Below are 23,527 nucleotides of genomic sequence, written 5' to 3'. Positions count from 1 at the left end.
CCCACCAGCAGTGCAAGAGTGTCCCCTTTTCTCCACACCCTCTCCAGCATTTATTGTTTCTAGATTTTTTGATGATGGCCATTCTGACTGGTGTGAGATGATATCTCATTGTAGTTTTGATTTGCATTTCTCTAATGATTAATGATGTTGAGCATTCTTTCATGTGTTTGTTGGCATTCTGTATATCTTCTTTGGAGAAATGTCTATTTAGGTCTTCTGCCCATTTTTGGATGGGGTTGTTTGTTTTTTTGTTATTGAGCTGCATGAGCTGCTTGTAAATTTTGGAGATTAATCCTTTGTCAGTTGCTTCATTTGCAAATGTTTTCTCCCATTCTGAGGGTTGTCTTTTGGTCTTGGTTATGGCTTCCTTTGCTGTGCAAAAGCTTTGAAGTTTCAGTAGGTCCCATTTGTTTATTTTTGTTTTTATTTCCATTACTCTAGGAGGTGGGTCAGAAAGGATCTTGCTGTGATTTATGTCATAGAGTGTTCTTCCTATGTTTTCTTCTAAGAGTTTGATAGTTTCTGGCCTTACATTTAGGTCTTTAATCCATTTTGAGCTTATTTTTGTGTATGGTGTTAGGGAGTGATCTAATCTCATACTTTTACATGTACCTGTCCAGTTTTCCCAGCACCATTTATTGAAGAGGCTGTCCTTTCTCCACTGTACATTCCTGCCTCCTTTATCAAAGATAAGGTGTCCATATGTGCGTGGGTTTATCTCTGGGCTTTCTATCCTGTTCCACTGATCTATCTTTCTGTTTTTGTGCCAGTACCATACTGTCTTGATTACTGTTGCTTTGTAATATAGTCTGAAGTCAGGGAGCCTTATTCCTCCAGCTCCTTTTTTCGTTCTCAAGATTGCTTTGGCTATTCGGGGTCTTTTGTGTTTCCATACAAATTGCGAAATTTTTTGTTCTAGTTCTGTGAAAAATGCCAGTGGTAGTTTGATAGGGATTGCATTGAATCTGTAGATTGCTTTGGGTAGTAGAGTCATTTTCACAATGTTGATTCTTCCAATCCAAGAACATGGTATATCTCTCCATCTATTTGTATCATCTTTAATTTCTTTCATCAGTGTCTTATAATTTTCTGCATACAGGTCTTTCGTATCCTTAGGTAGGTTTATTCCTAGATATTTTATTCTTTTTGTTGCAATGGTAAATGGGAGTGTTTTCTTGATTTCACTTTCAGATTTTTCATCATTAGTATATAGGAATGCCAGAGATTTCTGTGCATTAATTTTGTATCCTGCTACTTTACCAAATTCATTGATTAGCTCTAGTAGTTTTCTGGTAGCATCTTTAGGATTCTCTATGTATAGTATCATGTCATCTGCAAACAGTGACAGCTTTACTTCTTCTTTTCCGATTTGGATTCCTTTTATTTCCTTTTCTTCTCTGATTGCTGTGGCTAAAACTTCCAAAACTATGTTGAATAAGAGTGGTGAGAGTGGGCAACCTTGTCTTGTTCCTGATCTTAGTGGAAATGCTTTCAGTTTTTCACCATTGAGGATGATGTTTGCTGTGGGCTTGTCATATATGGCTTTTATTATGTTTAGGAAAGTTCCCTCTATGCCTACTTTCTGGAGGGTTTTTATCATAAATGGGTGTTGAATTTTGTCGAAAGCTTTCTCTGCATCTATTGAGATGATCATATGGTTTTTCTCCTTCAATTTGTTAATATGGTTTATCACATTGATAGATTTGCGTATATTGAAGAATCCTTGCATTCCTGGAATAAACCCCACTTGATCATGGTGTATGATCCTTTTAATGTGCTGTTGGATTCTGTTTGCTAGTATTTTGTTGAGGATTTTTGCATCTATGTTCATCAGTGATATTGGCCTGTAGTTTTCTTTCTTTGTGACATCCTTGTCTGGTTTTGGTATCAAGGTGATGGTGGCTTCGTAGAAGGAATTTGGGAGTGTTCCTCCCTCTGCTATATTTTGGAAGAGTGCGAGAAGGATAGGTGTTAGCTCTTCTCTAAACGTTTGATAGAATTCACCTGTGAAGCCATCTGGTCCTGGGCTTTTGTTTGTTGGAAGGTTTTTAATCACAGTTTCAATTTCAGTGCTTGTGATTGGTCTGTTCATATTTTCTCTTTCTTCCTGATTCAGTCTTGGCAGGTTGTGCATTTCTAAGAATTTGTCCATTTCTTCCAGATTGTCCATTTTATTGGCATAGAGTTGCTTGTAGTAATCTCTCATGATTTTTTTTATTTCTGCAGTGTCAGTTGTTACTTCTCCTTTTTCATTTCTAATTCTATTGATTTGAGTCTTCTCCCTTTTTTTCTTGATGAGTCTGGCTAGTGGTTTATCTATTTTGTTTATCTTCTCAAAGAACCAGCTTTTAGTTTTATTGATCTTTGCTATTGTTTCCTTCATTTCTTTTTCATTTATTTCTGATCTGATTTTTATGATTTCTTTCCTTCTGCTAGCTTTGGGGTTTTTTTGTTCTTCTTTCTCTAATTGCTTGAGGTGCAAGGTTAGGTTGTTTATTCGAGATGTTTCCTGCTTCTTAAGGTGGGCTTGTATTGCTATAAACTTCCCCCTTAGAACTGCTTTTGCTGCATCCCATAGGTTTTGGGTCGTTGTGTCTCCATTGTCATTTGTTTCTAGGTATTTTTTTATTTCCTCTTTGATTTCTTCAGTGATCACTTCATTATTAAGTAGTGTATTGTTTAGCCTCCATGTGTTTGTATTTTTTACAGATCTTTTCCTGTAATTGATATCTAGTCTCATGGCGTTGTGGTCGGAAAAGATACTTGATACAATTTCAGTTTTCTTAAATTTACCAAGGCTTGATTTGTGACCCAAGATATGATCTATCCTGTAGAATGTTCCATGAGCACTTGAGAAAAATGTGTATTCTGTTGTTTTTGGATGGAGTGTCCTATAAATATCAATTAAGTCCATCTTGTTTAATGTATCATTTCAAGCTTGTGTTTCCTTATTTATTTTCATTTTGGATGATCTGTCCATGGGTGAAAGTGGGGTGTTAAACTCCCCTACTATGAATGTGTTACTGTTGATCTCCCCTTTTATGGTTGTTAGTATTTGCCTTATGTATTGAGGTGCTCCTATGTTGGGTGCATAAATATTTACAATTGTTATATCTTCTTCTTGGATCGATCCCTTGATCATTATGTAGTGTCCTTCTTTGTCCCTTTTAATAGTCCTTATTTTAAAGTCTATTTTGTCTGATATGAGAATTGCTACTCCAGCTTTCTTTTGGTTTCCATTTGCATGGAATATCTTTTTCCATCCCCTTACTTTCAGTCTGTATGTGTCTCTAGTTCTGAAGTGGGTCTCTTGTAGACAGCATATATAAGGGTCTTGTTTTTGTATCCATTCAGCCAATCTGTGTCTTTTGGTGGGAGCATTTAGTCCATTTACATTTAAGGTAATTATCGATATGTATGTTCCTATTTCCATTTTATATATTGTTTTGGGTTCGCTACTATAGGTCATTTCCTTCTCTTGTGTTTCGTGTCTAGAGAAGTTCCTTTAGCATTTGTTGTAAAGCTGGTTTGGTGGTGCTGAACTCTCTCAGCTTTTGCTTGTCTGTAAAGGTTTTAATTTCTCCATCAAATCTGAATGAGATCCTTGCTGGGTAGAGTAGTCTTGGTTGCAGGCTATTCTCCTTCAGCACTTTCAGTATGTCCTGCCACTCCCTTCTGGCTTGTAGGGTTTCTGCTGAGAGATCAGCTGTTAACCTTATGGGGATTCCCTTGTGTGTTATTTGTTGTTTTTCCCTTGCTGCTTTTAATATGCTTTCTTTGTATTTAATTTTTGACAGTTTGATTAATATGTGTCTTGGCGTGTTTCTCCTTGTATTTATCCTGTATGGGACCCTCTGTGCTTCCTGGACTTGATTAACTATTTCCTTTCCCATATTAGGGAAGTTTTCAACTATAATCTCTTCAAATATTTTCTCAGTCCCTTTCTTTTTCTCTTCTTCTTCTGGAACCCCTATAATTCGAATGTTGGTGCGTTTCATGTTGTCCCAGAGGTCTCTGAGACTGTCTTCAGTTCTTTTCATTCTTTTTTCTTTATTCTGCTCTGCAGTAGTTATTTCCACTACTTTATCTTCCAGGTCACTTACCCGTTCTTCTGCCTCAGTTATTCTGCTATTGATCCTATCTAGAGTGATTTTGATTTCATTTATTACATTGTTCATCGTTGCTTGTTTCATCTTTAGTTCTTGTAGGTCCTTGTTAACTGTTTCTTGCATTTTGTCCATTCTACTTCCAAGATTTCGGATCATCCTTACTATCATTATTCTGAATTCTTTTTCAGGTAGATTGCCTATTTCCTCTTCATTTGTTAGGTCTGGTGTGTTTTTATCTTGCTCCTTCATCTGCTGTGTGTTTTTCTGTCTTCTCATTTTGCTTATCTTACTGTGTTTGGGGTCTCCTTTTTGCAGGGTGCACTTTCGTAGTTCCCGTTGTTTTTGATGTCTGTCTCCAGTGGCTAAGGTTGTTTCAGTGGGTTGTGTAGGCTTCCTGGTGGAGGGGACTAGTGCCTGTGTTGTGCTGGATGAGGCTGGATCTTGTCTCTCTAGTGGGCAGGTTCACGTCTGGTGGTGTGTTTTGGGGTGTCTGTGGCCTTATTATGATTTTAGGCAGCCTCTCTGCTAATGGGTGGGGTTGTGTTCCTGTTTTGCTAGTTGTTTGGCATAGGTTGTCCAGCACTGTGGCTTGCTGGTCGTTGAGTGAAGCTGGGTGCTGGTGTTAAGATGGAGGTCTCTGGGAGATTTCCACCGTTTAATATTATGTGGAGCTGGGAGGTCTCTCGTTGACCAGTGTCCTGAAGTTGGCTCTCCTACCTCAGAGGCAGAGCCCTGACTCCTGGCTGGAGCACCAAGAGCCTTTCATCCACACAGCTCAGAATAAAAGGGAGAAAAAGTAGGGAGAATTAGTAGAAGTATGAGTAAAGAAAGAAGGAAAGGAGGAAAGGAAGGAAGGAAGAAAGAAGCAAAGAAGGAAAGAAAGGAGGGAGGGAGGGAGGGAGGGAGGAAGGAAGGAAGGAGGGAAAGAAGGAAAAAAGACAGAAAGAAAGATGATACAGTAAAAATAAAATAAAGTATAATATAGTTATTGAATTAAAAAATATTTAGAAAAAAAAAAAAAAAGGGACGGATAGAACCTTAGGACAAATGTTGGAAGCAAAGCTATACAGAGAAAATCTTACACAGAAGCATACACATACACCTTCACAAAAAGAGGTAAAGGGGGAAAAATCATAAATCCTGCTCCCTGAGACCACCTCCTCAATTTGGGGTGATTCATTGTCTAAAGGAGGGAAGGAAGGAAGGAAAGAAAGAAAGAACGAAGGTAAAGTATAATAAAGTTATCACAATTAAACTTAATTATTAAGAAAAAGAATTTTTAAAAAAAAGTCATGGACGGATAGAGCCCTAGGACAAATGGTGGAAGCAAGAGTATACAGACAGGATCTCACACAGAAGCATACACGTACACATTCACAAAAAGAGGAAAAGGGAAAAAAATCATAGATCTCGCTCCTAAATTCCACCTCTTCAATTTGGGATCATTCCTTGTCTATTCAGGTATTCCACAGATGCAGGGTATATCAAGTTGATTGTGGAGCTTTAATCCGCTGCTTCTGTGGCTGCTGGGAGAGATTTCCCTTTCTCTTCTTTGTTCTCACAGCTCACAGGAGCTCAGCTTTGGATTTGGCCCTGCCTCTGCGTGTAGGTCGCTGGAGGGCGTCTGTTTTTTCGCTCAGACAGGACGGGGTTAAAGGAGCCGCTGATTCGGGGCCTCCGGCTCACTCAGGCCGGGGGTGGGGGGATGGGGGTAGGAGGGGCACTACGTGTGGGGCGGGCCTGCAGCTGCAGAGGCAGCGTGACGTTGCGGCAGAGGCCGGCGTGATGTTGCACCAGCCTGAGACCCGCCGTGCGTACTCCCGGGGAAGTTGTCCCTGGATCCCGGGAACCTGGCAGTGGCGGGCTGCACAGGCTCCGCGGAAGAGGGGTGTGGAGAGTGACCTGTGCTCGCACACAGGCCCCTTGGTGGCGGCAGCAGCAGCCTTAGCGTCTCCCGCCCGTCTCTGGGGTCCGCGGTTTTAGCCGCGGCTCGCGCCCGTCTCTGGGGTTTGCGCTTTCAGCCGCGGCTCGCGCCCGTCTCGGGGGCTCGCACCCTCAGCCGCGGCTCGCGCCCGTCTCTGGGGTTCGCGCTTTTAGCCGCGGCTCGCGCCCGTCTCTGGAGTTCCTTTAAGCAGCGCTCTTAAACCCCTCTCCTCGCGCACCAGGAAACAAAGAGGGAAGAAAAAGTCTCTTGCCTCTTCGGCCGGTGCAGGCTTTTCCCCGAACTCCCTCCCGGCTAGTCGTGGTGCACTAACCCCTTCAGGCTATGTTCAAGCCGCCAACCCCAGTCCTCTCCCTGAGCTCTGTCCAAAACCAAAACCCGAGCCTCAGCTCGCAGCCCCGCCCGCCCCGGCGTGTGAGCAGACAAGCCACTCGGGCTGGTGAGTGCCGGTCGGCACCGATCGTCTGTGCAGGAATCTCCCCGCTTTGCCCTCCGCACCCGTCGCTGTGCACTACTCCGCGTTCCCGAAACTCCCCCCTCCGCCTCCCGCAGTCTCCGCCCGCGGAGGGGCTTCCTAGTGTGTGGAAACTTTTCCTCCTTCACAGCTCCCTCCCACTGGTGCAGGTGCCGTCCTTATTCTTTTGTCTCTGTTTTTTCTTTTGCCCTACCCAGTTACGTGGGGAGTTTCTTGCCTTTTGGGAGGTCTGAGGTCTTCTGCCAGCCTTCAGTAGGAGTTCTGTAGGAGTTGTTCCACGTGTGGATGTATTTCTGGTGTATCCGTGGGGAGGAAGGCGATCTCCGCGTCTTACTCTTCCGCCATCTTCAAGGTCCCCGACAGCTTATATTCTTAACTCATCAAGGGCAAACGTTAATTGTTACGTACACTCTTCAACTCTATTTTCTTTAAACAAAATTCCTCTACTATATCCAGTACCTGTGGATTCTCATTCTTGCCTGTTGGTGGTATATCCAAATCTGTTTTGGTTATTTCTGCTCTTGTTCACGTTACTTGTCTTCTTGTATTCTTGATGACCCTCGATTATAATTTTGTTACTTGATCTTAATCTATGGGACTCTTGAGAGACTACATTTGGGGTTCTTTCTTCCAGAAACTTCTTTTGTTTGCCTCTGCTGGATGCCAGGGGATAATTTTTTCAGCCTGTTTCGAGGCTGCCAGTGCAGTGTGAGAATCCCTGTTTCAGCCTACAACCTTGCTGCTGCTCACACCTCAGTGCTCTGACTTCAGCCCTTGGTTGGCATCAAGCTCAAGGTAGTTTCATCCTTCCTTGCCATTCAAGTCTGCAGCTCCCAGCCAGCTGCAAGAAATATTTTCATGGGAAGGGAGATTCATTGGAAGACATTACATTGTCTTGCTAATCCAGTAATGCCCTAAAAGTGTGTTTTATCCAGGGTCTATTTATTCAGCTGCAGAAGGGACCTTAAGACCTCCTAGTCCCTCATTTTGAAAAAAGTAGTGGCATTGATTTATTGTATTTGTCTAATTTCAGTGGAACAGGGATGTCAGATCATTGCTGAACCAGCTTTTTGCAACTAGTCACTGCAACAGAAGGATAATTATGTTTCATATTGTGAGGGATTTACATCGTATTATACAATCATCTTTTCGCTATATAAGTTGATGGAGGAGACAAGTGATGCATATAATCTTCAGCTATACATAAACTTTAGTTTGCTGAAGTGTAGAGTATATATTATATATTTACAACTTTAGATTTGATAGAATTAGGTGTTACATAGTTATCTCATTTGTCATTTTATAAAGGAGTATCTATTGGCTATTTGTATTTTCCTCATATCTTGACTTTCTTTTATATCATAGTCAAGCTGATGTTTTCAGTATTTGTAATCGTTCATTAGGATGACATCACAGTGAAAAGGCCACATTTGAGAGGTGCTAGGTAGCTATGTCACCCCCATGTCTTGTTCCCTCTCGGTGCTTCCTGTCTGGGATCTGTCATGGACAGCAGATGATCTCCTCCTCAGCTGGAACAAAGTGGGAAGACTGAGCAGAACGGCTCCTGAACTTATGTCTCCATCTAATCTTCTTTCCTACCTTTCTCTGGACACAATTTTCGGAATCTGTCTAGTACTATGAAAATAGTACATGCTCCAGTTAAATAGATGTTTCTTTGAAAGTTATGAAAACCATGCATTTTCTTTATATTCTTCTAAAACTCTGTGATGCTTAGCTTTAAAAAGGAATTTGAAATGCAACTTACTGGCAAGACATTCTATACGGAGAGACATTTCATTATGTACAGGTGAACAGTACTCCTATACAGCGATCTTAAAATAAAGAAATGGCCTTCCATCCAAATGTAAATTTAGCATGGATATTAACTCAAATTAATGAGAAGTTCCTGCCTCTGCTACTGTGCTCTTCTCAATGAATCGTCAGTGTGCATATAAGATAGTAAATTATTTATAGACTGTGTGTTTGATCTTTTATAAAAAAATGAGAGCGCCATGTTCACTTATTCTCATTTTAAAGACATGTTTTCAAAAATTTGATATATTCTCAGTTTTAAACTGATTCTTATCATACCTCTATTTCTTCTAGGCATTGGCACATCTCCACTTAATAGAGTATGTTGGAGAACAGACTGCTTTGCTAATAAAGGTACATTAAATACTGCAATATAATGTGCTCCAGCCACTATTCCTTTGATTTTTTTTAAATTGGCAAGAATAGGTCACATTAATTATATAAAAAAGTATATCAGGGAACCTATTTTATCTTGTGTAGCTAAGAGATGAAAAGAGACTTTTTCAAAGAATATATAATTACAGATGCCTGCAATTTTGCTATTAGCCTTTAGTTAAAAACTTTCTGGGAAGGAGAGAATTGAGTCAGCAGTCTCAGTAAGTGATGCACAGAGGTTGCAGCCTAGGGTCACCACACGGGAAGTGAGGTCAGTGTGACCAGTGTGTCACCTGGTGTCCCACCAGGAATGGGAACACTGGACCTGCTGCCCCCCACCCCGTCCCAGCCCCCAAGGGTTGGTTGGCTTGAGCATGATTGGGAGTCACTCCTCTCAGTTACTTGTAGACCCTGGCCCAGGCTCATGGTAGGGGTCGGGAAAGCCCAGTTGGTCCTGTTTGCACACCTGGGTCTCCCTTGCTCTCCTTGTGTGGAAGAGGAAGGACCAAGAGCCCTGTGGTCCTTTCTGAGTCTCACATGTCCTAGCATCAGATCCTCAGTGCATATGATCTATGTAGCTATGGTACACTGCCTTGCTCTTATCTGTTCCTTCCAGATGGTCCCAGAAGATCAGCGCCTTGCAGCTGCCATCATCTTGGTGGTCTGGGTCTCAGCTATCGCATCGTCCCTGATTGACAACATACCATTCACTGCTACCATGGTGAGTCACAGTCTCCTCCATGTGATGAGGGCCCAGGTTTCACCTGCACACAACCTGGACTCACCCTTCCTTCCAGAGGAAGCAGAGAATGAGCCCTGTCCCTTTACTGCACTAACAGTTTAAGGGGACAGATGTGATGGATCCCAGGCAGCAGCTGGGAGCTGAGGCCTACAGCTGCTGTGGGCAGTGAATCCCAGGATGGCTGTTTGTTTCAGGGTCAGTCTGACTGGGAGCTGCCACCTCTCATGGAAAAGACATTCTTTCTTTCTTTCTTTTTTCAAAGAAAATTGGAAGACACCAAAGACAGAGGCTGGTTGAAGGTGTTCATCCTTTATTCCTGACAAATGCAGAAGCTATTCTGTCTGGGGTAGCTTCTGGTGCTATGGCCTGGATAAGATTTTGAATTCTCTGTGTGATCTTGACCCAAGTCAAGATTAGGAGGTCCATATTAGAGGACTTTTACAGGGCTATTCCTGCTGTGTCTTCTGACGTCACTGATTGCTCAACTTAGGGCAGAATTGTGAATGCCTGGTATGACAGCATAAAGGTGGGAACAGGAACCTCGGGTCCTGTCACAGCACCTGGTATCCCAGGTGTGATGGGCATGCATGAACACTCCTCATGGCTGGATTCTCAATAGAGGAGACTTATCTCTTGTTCTTGTGACCTTGAGGGCCACTCCTCTCACACAGGACCTTAGGGTGACAGGGGCTCTATGTCACCATGCATTGCCTGGAATCACAGTGTCTGCTGCGTTGATGCTCCAGTTACCTAGCTATTGTTCTTCCAGGGTCTGGGTTTGGTAATTCTGAGTTAATTCTGTGGCTATTATTATTTCTTTATGAAGCCCTGAGTTAGAAGAGTCATCTGGATGTTGTTGAATGTGCTGTCATTACTGTGGTCCTGCAGAGGGCCAGGGGCAGCAGCACCTCTCAGGCAGGCTAAAGCAGCAGAGCCCTGGGCTTCTGAGATGCCAGGTCAGCTTGCGTGTGAATCCCTTTCTTAGTTGAAATAGATTCTGTAGAAGACCCTGTGCATCTGAACCCTATGTAGCTGAAGCCCAGAGAGTTTCATCAGCAAACCTTTCTGTGCTTCCTCGAGGCCCTGCATGCTCACAGCTGATGCACTCTACCTTCTCGGGGGCTTCCAGGTTTCAGGACCCAGACCCTCTCTTGGACTGAACAAAATGGTCCCTATTGTTGAAAATTTAGATTCCTCTACTTTCTAAAAATATGACAATTTTGGTATTTTTCTTCCCCAAATATTAATAATTACTCAAAATTTAAATTTAAAAAATACATCAAAGGAATTACAGAGGGTAGGATAACAAATATCAGTACACTTACCACCCAAAATGAGGAAAGTTTTATTCCCTCTGCCTCAGGTTTTCTTGTTTGTTTTGTTTTTAAGAAATAAAACATTATAGAGGAATGTAACATTCTCTGTTCCTTCCCTCAACCCCAATATCATTCTGTCCTTACCTTTCCTGAGGGAACTACCTTCATAAATCTGCGGCATATCACTGTGGAGGGGATTAAAAGAAAGATCTTAGTTTGTGTGAGTCAACATGGTATGGAAACTAACTCCTGAGAAACCAAAACAGCAGCTGCATGGCATGGAGCTTCCTGCAGCCCACAGATCTCTGCCACCTGAATCTACCATGTCAGCACATGATATCCTCTATGGCTGCATCAGAGGAGGGCCACTTGGGTTTCTGCCTTAGTCTGGAAGTGGCATCAGAAGTGACCTGTCACAGTCCTTGGGTGGGAAGCGGACACATGGCCCTGTCCAGATGCAGGGTCCTGGGAAGTATGCCGCACAGAGAGCTGGGCAGACACTTGGGTCTGCACCACTGTCCCTTGCTCCCTTCCTCCCTCCTTTTCACTTGGCTGTCTTTTTCTCCACTTCTTTCTCATTTCTGTGGCATTCAGGGGATGTGGTCTGTAGGATTTCATACTTAGACATCCCTGAAATGCCCTTTGACCTAGTATGTGGCCAGTTTGCCCCATGTGAGAGCAGAATTCTGCACATGCCCACATGTACAAGCACATTGACTGTACTGTTAGAGCTTCTTTAGATTCACTCATTCTTTCTCTAATCAATCAATTCTGATAGAGCAAATCACTTTACCGGTTTATCTATTTCAACAGACAATTCAATACATTTTTATGAGTACTATACAGTCAGATTAGGCATTAGAGGTTCATTATCTGTATCTCTTCAGGATGGTGGTTTCTTTCACACTGTGTAAGGTCTCTCTTCATCTCTGCTCTGAGCTTCTGCCTGGTTTATCTTTTTCCAATTCTTTATTTTCAACCTTTTTTTTAAATTGTTTTTTAAATCCCTTTTTAGTTGTATTTTTTAAAACAACATGCAAATGGATTTTTAAAATTTCAAGCAGATCATCTCTGTTAAGAGAATAGTTTTGAAACTGCTAGGTGACATTTCAGGGGGCTCTGAGGAGCTCTAGTATTTTATGTTTTGGCACAGAAAGAATTCAGTGAGAGACAAAGTGATAGATGAGAAGTGATTTATTATAATAGGATGCTTGTGAGGCTTACAAGAGGCTGCTGCACCCAAGAACTTAGTGGGCTCCAGTTTCATAATTAAAGGAAAAGTGGGAAGGGGGACAAAACCATCTTCTTCCTCATTCTTGAGTAGACATCAAACTTCCATTATAAGCTCTTCCTCCAGGTTGGGCAGGGGAGTTTTCTTGTCCCTACATGGTCAGGCCAGGACTGTCATGGTGCAATGGAAATGAGCAAAAAGGCAGTAACATATGTTAAAAATTGTAAATCATCTCAGGTTTTAGTATAATGTCACCTTTTCCTTATATTTTTGTTTATAGTGTGTGCAGTGGAGAATGTCCTAAGGATTCTTAACTTACTGAGCTCACTGGGCAGGATGTGGGTCTCATGCCACCATTGTTTTATTGTTTTGGGGCATGTCTCATGTTTCTGTTGTGTGGTTTTGTTGCTAAGCTTGGTTTTGTGGTTAAGCAAACCTGCTTTCTTGAGTGATCATTAATTTACAGAAGTCTCCCATACTTTTTCTTTACTTACAATCCCCTAATAGGCTTAACTATTTAATTACCTACATTGTCCCTTTACTCTTTCCCTTTTGGTTAACATGTTTAAATTTATTGTGTTGACTGAGAGACTTGAGTTTATTTCTACTATTTTATTAAGGTTTTGCATTTATTATGCTTTTTCTTTTCTGATTCTTTTTTCCCTGTTATTTTCTGATTTCTCTTTGATTGATAAATCTCATCCTCCAACTGGCTTGGATGGTGCTGATTTTATTCCTAAGTCTTTTAGTGGGGATCTTTCTATTTGTAATGCACATAGTTGTATCTGCATTTCAAACAACAGTTGCAATCAACATGAGAAATAAAATATTGCCTGTCAAATATCAATAAACAAAGGATGCCACAGTCATCAGCAGTTGCAGCCACCTCCAATGGTGAGCCAGTGAGCCCTGAGGGGACTCAGGAAGGAAACAAAGAATACCTGCCATCTAGCAGCCATCAGACTGCACAACGGTGAGCCCTGAGGGAACTCAGGATGTGAAAACACAGGATACTAGCCCCAAATGCCTGAGGTGCCTATCAAAGGAATGATTTCAATGAGCCCAGACTCTTGCACCTTCCCATACATGGAAAAGCGCTAAATTTCTTAACTTGAGATATCTGTTTTCTTTCATTAACAGTAATTTTTAGACATTCAGACTACCTGCCCTTTGTTGTAAAACTCCTATATATCCTGGCCCCCCGCCCACCTCCCCCTCTTTGGAGCAGTTTTCTCAGGGTTATTTGAGATACTGCCTCCTGGGCTTGAATTCCTAAGAATATCCACCAAATAAAACATAACTCTCAGCTTTTAGGTTGTGTAATTTTTTTCAGTCGACAAACAGAACCTACTTTAGTTAGTTTAAGAGGATTAGGAGTTTATCTAAGAATAGTGTACAGTTCATGGATTTTCTGAAGGACACCCTGGGTGGGGTTTGCCCCATGAAGCCCCCAACTTCTGCTGCTTTGCCTGGGTTCCCTCTCCCAATGCTGGATGCTGAGTACCTGGGACTTTCTCACTCTATCTTGAGCACACCTTGTCACATTTCTACAAATTCTCCAAGCCTGATTCTCAAGTAGAAGTGTCTGATTTGGAGAAGCCCATGTCACATGCCTGTTCTAGCTACAAAGGGGTTGGGGAAAGTGAGTTTCCGGCTTCTGCCTTGGGGAGCCAGAGCTCATGAAACAGAGTTCCTCAAACATAGGAGTTCCTCAGAGACTGCTTCAATACTTACTTAAATGCCTTCTCTGCAATGCTTTCTGTACTTCCCGTGCAAGGCCTTGATTGTCCTCTGGGGTCCTATAACACTTTACACATAACTCCACTAAGGTAGTCATTAAACTGATTGTCAAGGCATGTCTGCAGCTGCATTCCCTTATTTACTAGCATTGTGCCTGGCACAAAGAAGGTAGTTAACTAGTGTTTGTATGAATAAAGAGGTAAGTAAACCACAGTAGATTAATTTTTCCAAAGTAACTCTTCCTTCACATCACCCTTGGCTTATCATCCTCCAGCAACATTCTGTTACTCTCACTGAGGGAATTGGGCACCTCAGTGCTCGCTGTGTTTCTGAGAGTCATAGAAAATATTGCTGTACCATCTCTCTACCAGACCTCCGTACCATCTGAGACATACCCTCCTCTCCAGTTGGGCTGGTGCCACTTTCCTTAGCATGATACTGGGCATCTTTCTTGTGCCTTTGCCTACAATATTCTTTGCTGCTGGTAACAGCCATTCCCCTCAACTCTCTCCTCCCTTTTCCTGAGAGCTGGTCTCTCCAACATAGAGCCCTCTATGTTCCCCCAGTGGGAGGCTGTCCCTTCTCTGTATTCTTCTTCCCTGTGGCAGCTACTATCACTGCCGGCTGGAGATGCCAGATGCTGGTCAAATGCATCAGCACTGGGAATCTCTGGTGTGCCCTGAGAAGACCCTGGGAATAGATGGATATTATGAATGCATTAGCATTGGAGACACTGCCAAAGTTGGCATATGTGAAGCCAAATCTGGTCTCCGTATTCCAACACCAAGTTAAATCTAGAGACAGAGTTTTGGGTGAAGTGGAAAAGAAAAGCTTTATTGACTCGCCAGGCAAAGGGGGCCACAGCAGGCTAATGCTCTCAAAGCTGTTCATCCAACCTGGGGGGAGGGGTGGTTTGTGAGGAGTTTTATAGTCCAGGGTGGGGTTGCTGATAAGGATCAGGATGCGTGCAGGGCCCCCATTCCTTCAATCTAGAGATCATCTGGCATCAGGTAATGATGGGTGAATTGTGACCTTCTCTGGAATGAAGAGTGCTTCACCAAGTAGTTAATATCTTCCATTTGATGGGGGTTTCAGTTTGGCAGAAGAGCTCAAAGATATCGCATGTGTATTCCTTGAGGGGGAACCAGGACCCTGCCCCAAGGCTGCACTATTGTTTCTTGACTGCTCCTCCCTTATCACTGCATCCCCTCCTTTCACTGATTAGCAACTGTTTGAACCTGCCCTTTGGAACTCAGGGAAGGGGACACAGAAAGGCTTTTGTCCCCAGGAGCCCCACAGGGTTCTGCTCAGTTTCAGATGTTCTGTTTCCCTTGGACCTTCCTTCCTGACCACCAGCCTGTGGGCTGCAGGTGCTCGTAATCTTTCCTTCCTTGCTGCCTGCCCTGTGGATATGGGGCTTCCTCAATTTCAGCCCTGCAATTGTCCTCATAAAAAATCCATATGTATATAGATATCTTCCCTGCTTCTGGCCTCTGACAGGTGCAATGACATGAATGGGTCCTGGGGAAGTGATTTAGGTTTCCTGCCTGGAAAGGATAACTCCTGCACATTTCACAACCCTTCTCCCAACCAGGAACATCTTCACTCTACACGCCTGAGAAGCCCTCTGAACTTGGAGTGTGTGGAAGGAAGGGGGACTATGGCTCTTCTCTGAGATCTCGGCAGTCATTTGTGTCCCTCTGCACCTCTGGCCTCATCCTTTGCATTCCAGAATCTTTGTGGTCTGACCTGGCTTGCATGGACCTACAGAGCTCGGGCATTTCTAGAAAGGTAGTGCCCCTTCTACTCTATGAGGTCTAGTTTCTTGGACTGTTTCTGAGGCCAGCTCCAACCAAATGTCCCTTAGAGTACCTGCTCCTCACTGTACACTCCTGGGGAGAGCTGCTCAGGGTTTGTCTGCTCTGTGTATTTTTACTTTGGTGAGATTCCCATATTCTCAGTTTTCCTATTTTCCTGGGGGACTAAACAAGGAGACCCAAGAACATCCTGTAGAAATACTGTCAGGTCAATCCAAGGGTAGAGATAGGTTTGCCTGCCCGTGGCCATCAGACATGAAGAGAAAACACAGGAACAGTGACTGGGGTCCCTGCTGCCAGGCTTGCAGAGCTGCCTGTGTTTGAGCTCAACCTCATTCTGCTGTAAGAACACAGCTCTGGGGGGGACCTTGAAGATGGCGGAAGAGTAAGACGCGGAGATCGCCTTCCTCCCCACGGATACACCAGAAATACATCCACACGTGGAACAACTCCTACAGAACTCCTACTGAAGGCTGGAAGAAGATCTCAGACCTCCCAAAAGGCAAGAAACTCCCCACGTAACTGGGTAGGGCAAAAGAAAAAACAGAGACAAAAGAATAAGGACGGCACCTGCACCAGTGGGAGGGAGCTGTGAAGGAGGAAAAGTTTCCACACACTAGGAAGCCCCTCCGCGGACGGAGACTGCGGGAGGCGGAGGGGGGAGTTTCGGAACCGCGGAGTAGTGCACAGTGACGGGTGTGGAGGGCAAAGCGGGGAGATTCCTGCACAGATGATCGGTGCCGACCGGCACTCACCAACCCGAGAGGCTTGCTGCTCACCCACCGGGGCGGGCGGGGCTGCGAGCTGAGGCTCGGGTTTTGGTTTTGGACAGAGCTCAGGGAGAGGACTGGGGTTGGCGGCTTGAACATAGCCTGAAGGGGTTAGTGCACCACGACTAGCCGGGAGGGAGTTCGGGGAAAAGCCTGCACCGGCCGAAGAGGCAAGAGACTTTTTCTTCCCTCTTTGTTTCCTGGTGCGCGAGGAGAGGGGTTTAAGAGCGCTGCTTAAAGGAACTCCAGAGACGGGCGCGAGCCGCGGCTAAAAGCGCGAACCCCAGAGACGGGCGCGAGCCGCGGCTGAGGGTGCGAGCCCCCGAGACGGGCGCGAGCCGCGGCTGAAAGCGCAAACCCCAGAGACGGGCGCGAGCCGCGGCTAAAACCGCGGACCCCAGAGACGGGCGGGAGACGCTAAGGCTGCTGCTGCCGCCACCAAGGGGCCTGTGTGCGAGCACAGGTCACTCTCCACACCCCTCTTCCGCGGAGCCTGTGCAGCCCGCCACTGCCAGGTTCCCGGGATCCAGGGACAACTTCCCCGGGAGTACGCACGGCGGGTCTCAGGCTGGTGCAACATCACGCCGGCCTCTGCCGCAACGTCACGCTGCCTCTGCAGCTGCAGGCCCGCCCCACACGTAGTGCCCCTCCTACCCCCATCCCCCAACCCCCGGCCTGAGTGAGCCGGAGGCCCCGAATCAGCGGCTCCTTTAACCCCGTCCTGTCTGAGCGAAAAAAACAGACGCCCTCCAGCGACCTACACGCAGAGGCAGGGCCAAATCCAAAGCTGAGCTCCTGTGAGCTGTGAGAACAAAGAAGAGAAAGGGAAATCTCTCCCAGCAGCCACAGAAGCAGCAGATTAAAGCTCCACAATCAACTTGATATACCCTGCATCTGTGGAATACCTGAATAGACAAGGAATGATCCCAAATTGAAGAGGTGGAATTTAGGAGCGAGATCTATGATTTTTTTCCCTTTTCCTCTTTTTGTGAATGTGTACGTGTATGCTTCTGTGTGAGATCCTGTCTGTATACTCTTGCTTCCACCATTTGTCCTAGGGCTCTATCCGTCCATGACTTTTTTTTAAAAATTCTTTTTCTTAATAATTAAGTTTAATTGTAATAACTTTATTATACTTTACCTTCGTTCTTTCTTTCTTTCCTTCCTTCCTTCCCTCCTTTAGACAACAAATCACCCCAAATTGAGGAGGTGGTCTCAGGGAGCAGGATTTATGATTTTTCCCCCTTTACCTCTTTTTGTGAAGGTGTATGTGTATGCTTCTGTGTAAGATTTTCTCTGTATAGCTTTGCTTCCAACATTTGTCCTAAGGTTCTATCCGTCCCTTTTTTTTTTTTTTTCTAAATATTTTTTAATTCAATAACTATATTATACTTTATTTTATTTTTACTGTATCATCTTTCTTTCTGTCTTTTTTCCTTCTTTCCCTCCTTCCTTCCTTCCTCCCTCCCTCCCTCCCTCCCTCCTTTCTTTCCTTCTTTGCTTCTTTCTTCCTTCCTTCCTTTCCTCCTTTCCTTCTTTCTTTACTCATACTTCTACTAATTCTCCCTACTTTTTCTCCCTTTTATTCTGAGCTGTGTGGATGAAAGGCTCTTGGTGCTCCAGCCAGGAGTCAGGGCTCTGCCTCTGAGGTAGGAGAGCCAACTTCAGGACACTGGTCAACAAGAGACCTCCCAGCTCCACATAATATTAAATGGTGGAAATCTCCCAGAGACCTCCATCTTAACACCAGCACCCAGCTTCACTCAACGACCAGCAAGCCACAGTGCTGGACAACCTATGCCAAACAACTAGCAAAACAGGAACACAACCCCACCCATTAGCAGAGAGGCTGCCTAAAATCATAATAAGGCCACAGACACCCCAAAACACACCACCAGACGTGAACCTGCCCACTAGAGAGACAAGATCCAGCCTCATCCAGCACAACACAGGCACTAGTCCCCTCCACCAGGAAGCCTACACAACCCACTGAAACAACCTTAGCCACTGGAGACAGACATCAAAAACAACGGGAACTACGAAAGTGCACCCTGCAAAAAGGAGACCCCAAACACAGTAAGATAAGCAAAATGAGAAGACAGAAAAACACACAGCAGATGAAGGAGCAAGATAAAAACACACCAGACCTAACAAATGAAGAGGAAATAGGCAATCTACCTGAAAGAGAATTCAGAATAATGATAGTAAGGATGATCCGAAATCTTGGAAGTAGAATGGACAAAATGCAAGAAACAGTTAACAAGGACCTACAAGAACTAAAGATGAAACAAGCAACGATGAACAATGCAATAAATGAAATTAAAATCACTCTAGATAGGATCAATAGCAGAATAACTGAGGCAGAAGAACGGGTAAGTGACCTGGAAGATAAAGTAGTGGAAATAACTACTGCAGAGCAGAATAAAGAAAAAAGAATGAAAAGAACTGAGGACAGTCTCAGAGACCTCTGGGACAACATGAAACGCACCAACATTCGAATTATAGGGGTTCCAGAAGAAGAAGAGAAAAAGAAAGGGACTGAGAAAATATTTGAAGAGATTATAGTTGAAAACTTCCCTAATATGGGAAAGGAAATAGTTAATCAAGTCCAGGAAGCACAGAGGGTCCCATACAGGATAAATACAAGGAGAAACATGCCAAGACACATATTAATCAAACTGTCAAAAATTAAATACAAAGAAAGCATATTAAAAGCAGCAAGGGAAAAACAACAAATAACACACAAGGGAATCCCCATAAGGTTAACAGCTGATCTCTCAGCAGAAACCCTACAAGCCAGAAGGGAGTGGCAGGACATACTGAAAGTGCTGAAGGAGAATAGCCTGCAACCAAGACTACTCTACCCAGCAAGGATCTCATTCAGATTTGATGGAGAAATTAAAACCTTTACAGACAAGCAAAAGCTGAGAGAGTTCAGCACCACCAAACCAGCTTTACAACAAATGCTAAAGGAACTTCTCTAGACACGAAACACAAGAGAAGGAAATGACCTATAGTAGCGAACCCAAAACAATATATAAAATGGAAATAGGAACATACATATCGATAATTACCTTAAATGTAAATGGACTAAATGCTCCCACCAAAAGACACAGATTGGCTGAATGGATACAAAAACAAGACCCTTATATATGCTGTCTACAAGAGACCCACTTCAGAACTAGAGACACATACAGACTGAAAGTAAGGGGATGGAAAAAGATATTCCATGCAAATGGAAACCAAAAGAAAGCTGGAGTAGCAATTCTCATATCAGACAAAATAGACTTTAAAATAAGGACTATTAAAAGGGACAAAGAAGGACACTACATAATGATCAAGGGATTGATCCAAGAAGAAGATATAACAATTGTAAATATTTATGCACCCAACATAGGAGCACCTCAATACATAAGGCAAATACTAACAACCATAAAAGGGGAGATCAACAGTAACACATTCATAGTAGGGAACTTTAACACCCCACTTTCACCCATGGACAGATCATCCAAAATGAAAATAAATAAGGAAACACAAGCTTGAAATGATACATTAAACAAGATGGACTTAATTGATATTTATAGGACACTCCATCCAAAAACAACAGAATACACATTTTTCTCAAGTGCTCATGGAACATTCTACAGGATAGATCATATCTTGGGTCACAAATCAAGCCTTGGTAAATTTAAGAAAACTGAAATTGTATCAAGTATCTTTTCCGACCACAACGCCATGAGACTAGATATCAATTACAGGAAAAGATCTTTAAAAAATACAAACACATGGAGGCTAAACAATACACTACTTAATAATGAAGTGATCACTGAAGAAATCAAAGAGGAAATAAAAAAATACCTAGAAACAAATGACAATGGAGACACAACGACCCAAAACCTATGGGATGCAGCAAAAGCAGTTCTAAGGGGGAAGTTTATAGCAATACAAGCCCACCTTAAGAAGCAGGAAACATCTCGAATAAACAACCTAACCTTGCACCTCAAGCAATTAGAGAAAGAAGAACAAAAAAACCCCAAAGCTAGCAGAAGGAAAGAAATCATAAAAATCAGATCAGAAATAAATGAAAAAGAAATGAAGGAAACGATAGCAATGATCAATAAAACTAAAAGCTGGTTCTTTGAGAAGATAAACAAAATAGATAAACCACTAGCCAGACTCATCAAGAAAAAAAGGGAGAAGACTCAAATCAATAGAATTAGAAATGAAAAAGGAGAAGTAACAACTGACACTGCAGAAATAAAAAAATCATGAGAGATTACTACAAGCAACTCTATGCCAATAAAATGGACAATCTGGAAGAAATGGACAAATTCTTAGAAATGCACAACCTGCCAAGACTGAATCAGGAAGAAATAGAAAATATGAACAGACCAATCACAAGCACTGAAATTGAAACTGTGATTAAAAACCTTCCAACAAACAAAAGCCCAGGACCAGATGGCTTCACAGGTGAATTCTATCAAACGTTTAGAGAAGAGCTAACACCTATCCTTCTCGCACTCTTCCAAAATATAGCAGAGGGAGGAACACTCCCAAATTCCTTCTACGAAGCCACCATCACCTTGATACCAAAACCAGACAAGGATGTCACAAAGAAAGAAAACTACAGGCCAATATCACTGATGAACATAGATGCAAAAATCCTCAACAAAATACTAGCAAACAGAATCCAACAGCACATTAAAAGGATCATACACCATGATCAAGTGGGGTTTATTCCAGGAATGCAAGGATTCTTCAATATACGCAAATCTATCAATGTGATAAACCATATTAACAAATTGAAGGAGAAAAACCATATGATCATCTCAATAGATGCAGAGAAAGCTTTCGACAAAATTCAACACCCATTTATGATAAAAACCCTCCAGAAAGTAGGCATAGAGGGAACTTTCCTAAACATAATAAAAGCCATATATGACAAGCCCACAGCAAACATCATCCTCAATGGTGAAAAACTGAAAGCATTTCCACTAAGATCAGGAACAAGACAAGGTTGCCCACTCTCACCACTCTTATTCAACATAGTTTTGGAAGTTTTAGCCACAGCAATCAGAGAAGAAAAGGAAATAAAAGGAATCCAAATCGGAAAAGAAGAAGTAAAGCTGTCACTGTTTGCAGATGACATGATACTATACATAGAGAATCCTAAAGATGCTACCAGAAAACTACTAGAGCTAATCAATGAATTTGGTAAAGTAGCAGGATACAAAATTAATGCACAGAAATCTCTGGCATTCCTATATACTAATGATGAAAAATCTGAAAGTGAAATCAAGAAAACACTCCCATTTACCATTGCAACAAAAAGAATAAAATATCTAGGAATAAACCTACCTAAGGATACGAAAGACCTGTATGCAGAAAATTATAAGACACTGATGAAAGAAATTAAAGATGATACAAATAGATGGAGAGATATACCATGTTCTTGGATTGGAAGAATCAACATTGTGAAAATGACTCTACTACCCAAAGCAATCTACAGATTCAATGCAATCCCTATCAAACTACCACTGGCATTTTTCACAGAACTAGAACAAAAAATTTCGCAATTTGTATGGAAACACAAAAGACCCCGAATAGCCAAAGCAATCTTGAGAACGAAAAAAGGAGCTGGAGGAATAAGGCTCCCTGACTTCAGACTATATTACAAAGCAACAGTAATCAAGACAGTATGGTACTGGCACAAAAACAGAAAGATAGATCAGTGGAACAGGATAGAAAGCCCAGAGATAAACCCACGCACATATGGACACCTTATCTTTGATAAAGGAGGCAGGAATGTACAGTGGAGAAAGGACAGCCTCTTCAATAAATGGTGCTGGGAAAACTGGACAGGTACATGTAAAAGTATGAGATTAGATCACTCCCTAACACTATACACAAAAATAAGCTCAAAGTGGATTAAAGACCTAAATGTAAGGCCAGAAACTATCAAACTCTTAGAGGAAAACATAGGAAGAACACTCTATGACATAAATCACAGCAAGATCCTTTCTGACCCACCTCCTAGAGTAATGGAAATAAAAACAAAAATAAACAAATGGGACCTAATGAAACTTCAAAGCTTTTGCACAGCAAAGGAAACCATAACCAAGACCAAAAGACAACCCTCAGAATGGGAGAAAACATTTGCAAATGAAGCAACTGACAAAGGATTAATCTCCAAAATTTACAAGCAGCTCATGCAGCTCAATAACAAAAAAACAAACAACCCCATCCAAAAATGGGCAGAAGACCTAAATAGACATTTCTCCAAAGAAGATATACAGAATGCCAACAAACACATGAAAGAATGCTCAACATCATTAATCATTAGAGAAATGCAAATCAAAACTACAATGAGATATCATCTCACACCAGTCAGAATGGCCATCATCAAAAAATCTAGAAACAATAAATGCTGGAGAGGGTGTGGAGAAAAGGGGACACTCTTGCACTGCTGGTGGGAATGTGAATTGGTTCAGCCACTGTGGAGAACAGTATGGAGGTTCCTTAAAAAACTACTAATAGAATTACCATATGACCCAGCAATCCCACTACTGGGCATATACCCTGAGAAAACCAAAATTCAAAAAGAGTCAGGTACCAAAATGTTCATTGCAGCTCTATTTACAATAGCCAGGACATGGAAACAACCTAAGCGCCCATCATCGGATGAATGGATAAAGAAGATGTGGCACATATACACAATGGAATATTACTCAGCCTTAAAAAGAAATGAAATTGAGCTATTTGTAATGAGATGGATAGACCTAGAGTCTGTCATACAGAGTGAAGTAAGTCAGAAAGAAAAAGACAAATACCGTATGCTAACACATATATATGGAATTTATGGGAAAATAATGTCATGAAGAACCTAGGGGTAAGATAGGAATAAAGACGCAGACCTACTGGAGAACGGACTTGAGGGTATGGGGAGGGGGAGGGGTGAGTTTTGACAGGGCGAGAGAGAGTCATGGACATATACACACTAACAAACGTAGTAAGGTAGATAGCTGGGGGGAAGCAGCCGCAAGGCACAGGGATATTAGCTCGGTGCTTTGTGACAGCCTGGAAGGGTGGGATGGGGAGAGTTGGAGGGAGGGAGACGCAAGAGGGAAGACATATGGGAACATATGTATATGTATAGCTGATTCACTTTGTTATAAAGCAGAAACTAACACACCATTGT

General features: G+C 42.7%; 1 protein-coding gene across 4 annotated transcripts in view; it reads left to right on the top strand.

Annotated features, from left to right (window-relative positions):
- OCA2 (OCA2 melanosomal transmembrane protein) overlaps positions 1–23,527 on the top strand; it is a 276,122-nt gene that overhangs the window by 199,191 nt on the left and 53,404 nt on the right. For all 4 annotated transcript variants that reach the window (XM_032638526.1, XM_032638523.1, XM_032638525.1 and 1 more), the window contains exons 20-21: positions 8,633–8,692; positions 9,330–9,434. In XM_032638526.1, coding sequence (XP_032494417.1) covers positions 8,633–8,692; positions 9,330–9,434 — 165 coding nt within the window. The remainder of the gene's footprint in view (positions 1–8,632; positions 8,693–9,329; positions 9,435–23,527) is intronic.

Source organism: Phocoena sinus, chromosome 7, assembly GCF_008692025.1.
Source record: "Phocoena sinus isolate mPhoSin1 chromosome 7, mPhoSin1.pri, whole genome shotgun sequence".
NCBI classification, from domain to species: Eukaryota; Metazoa; Chordata; class Mammalia; order Artiodactyla; family Phocoenidae; genus Phocoena; species Phocoena sinus.
Note: the sequence above shows the minus strand (reverse complement) of the source record. Positions and strands in the feature narration are given on the sequence as shown.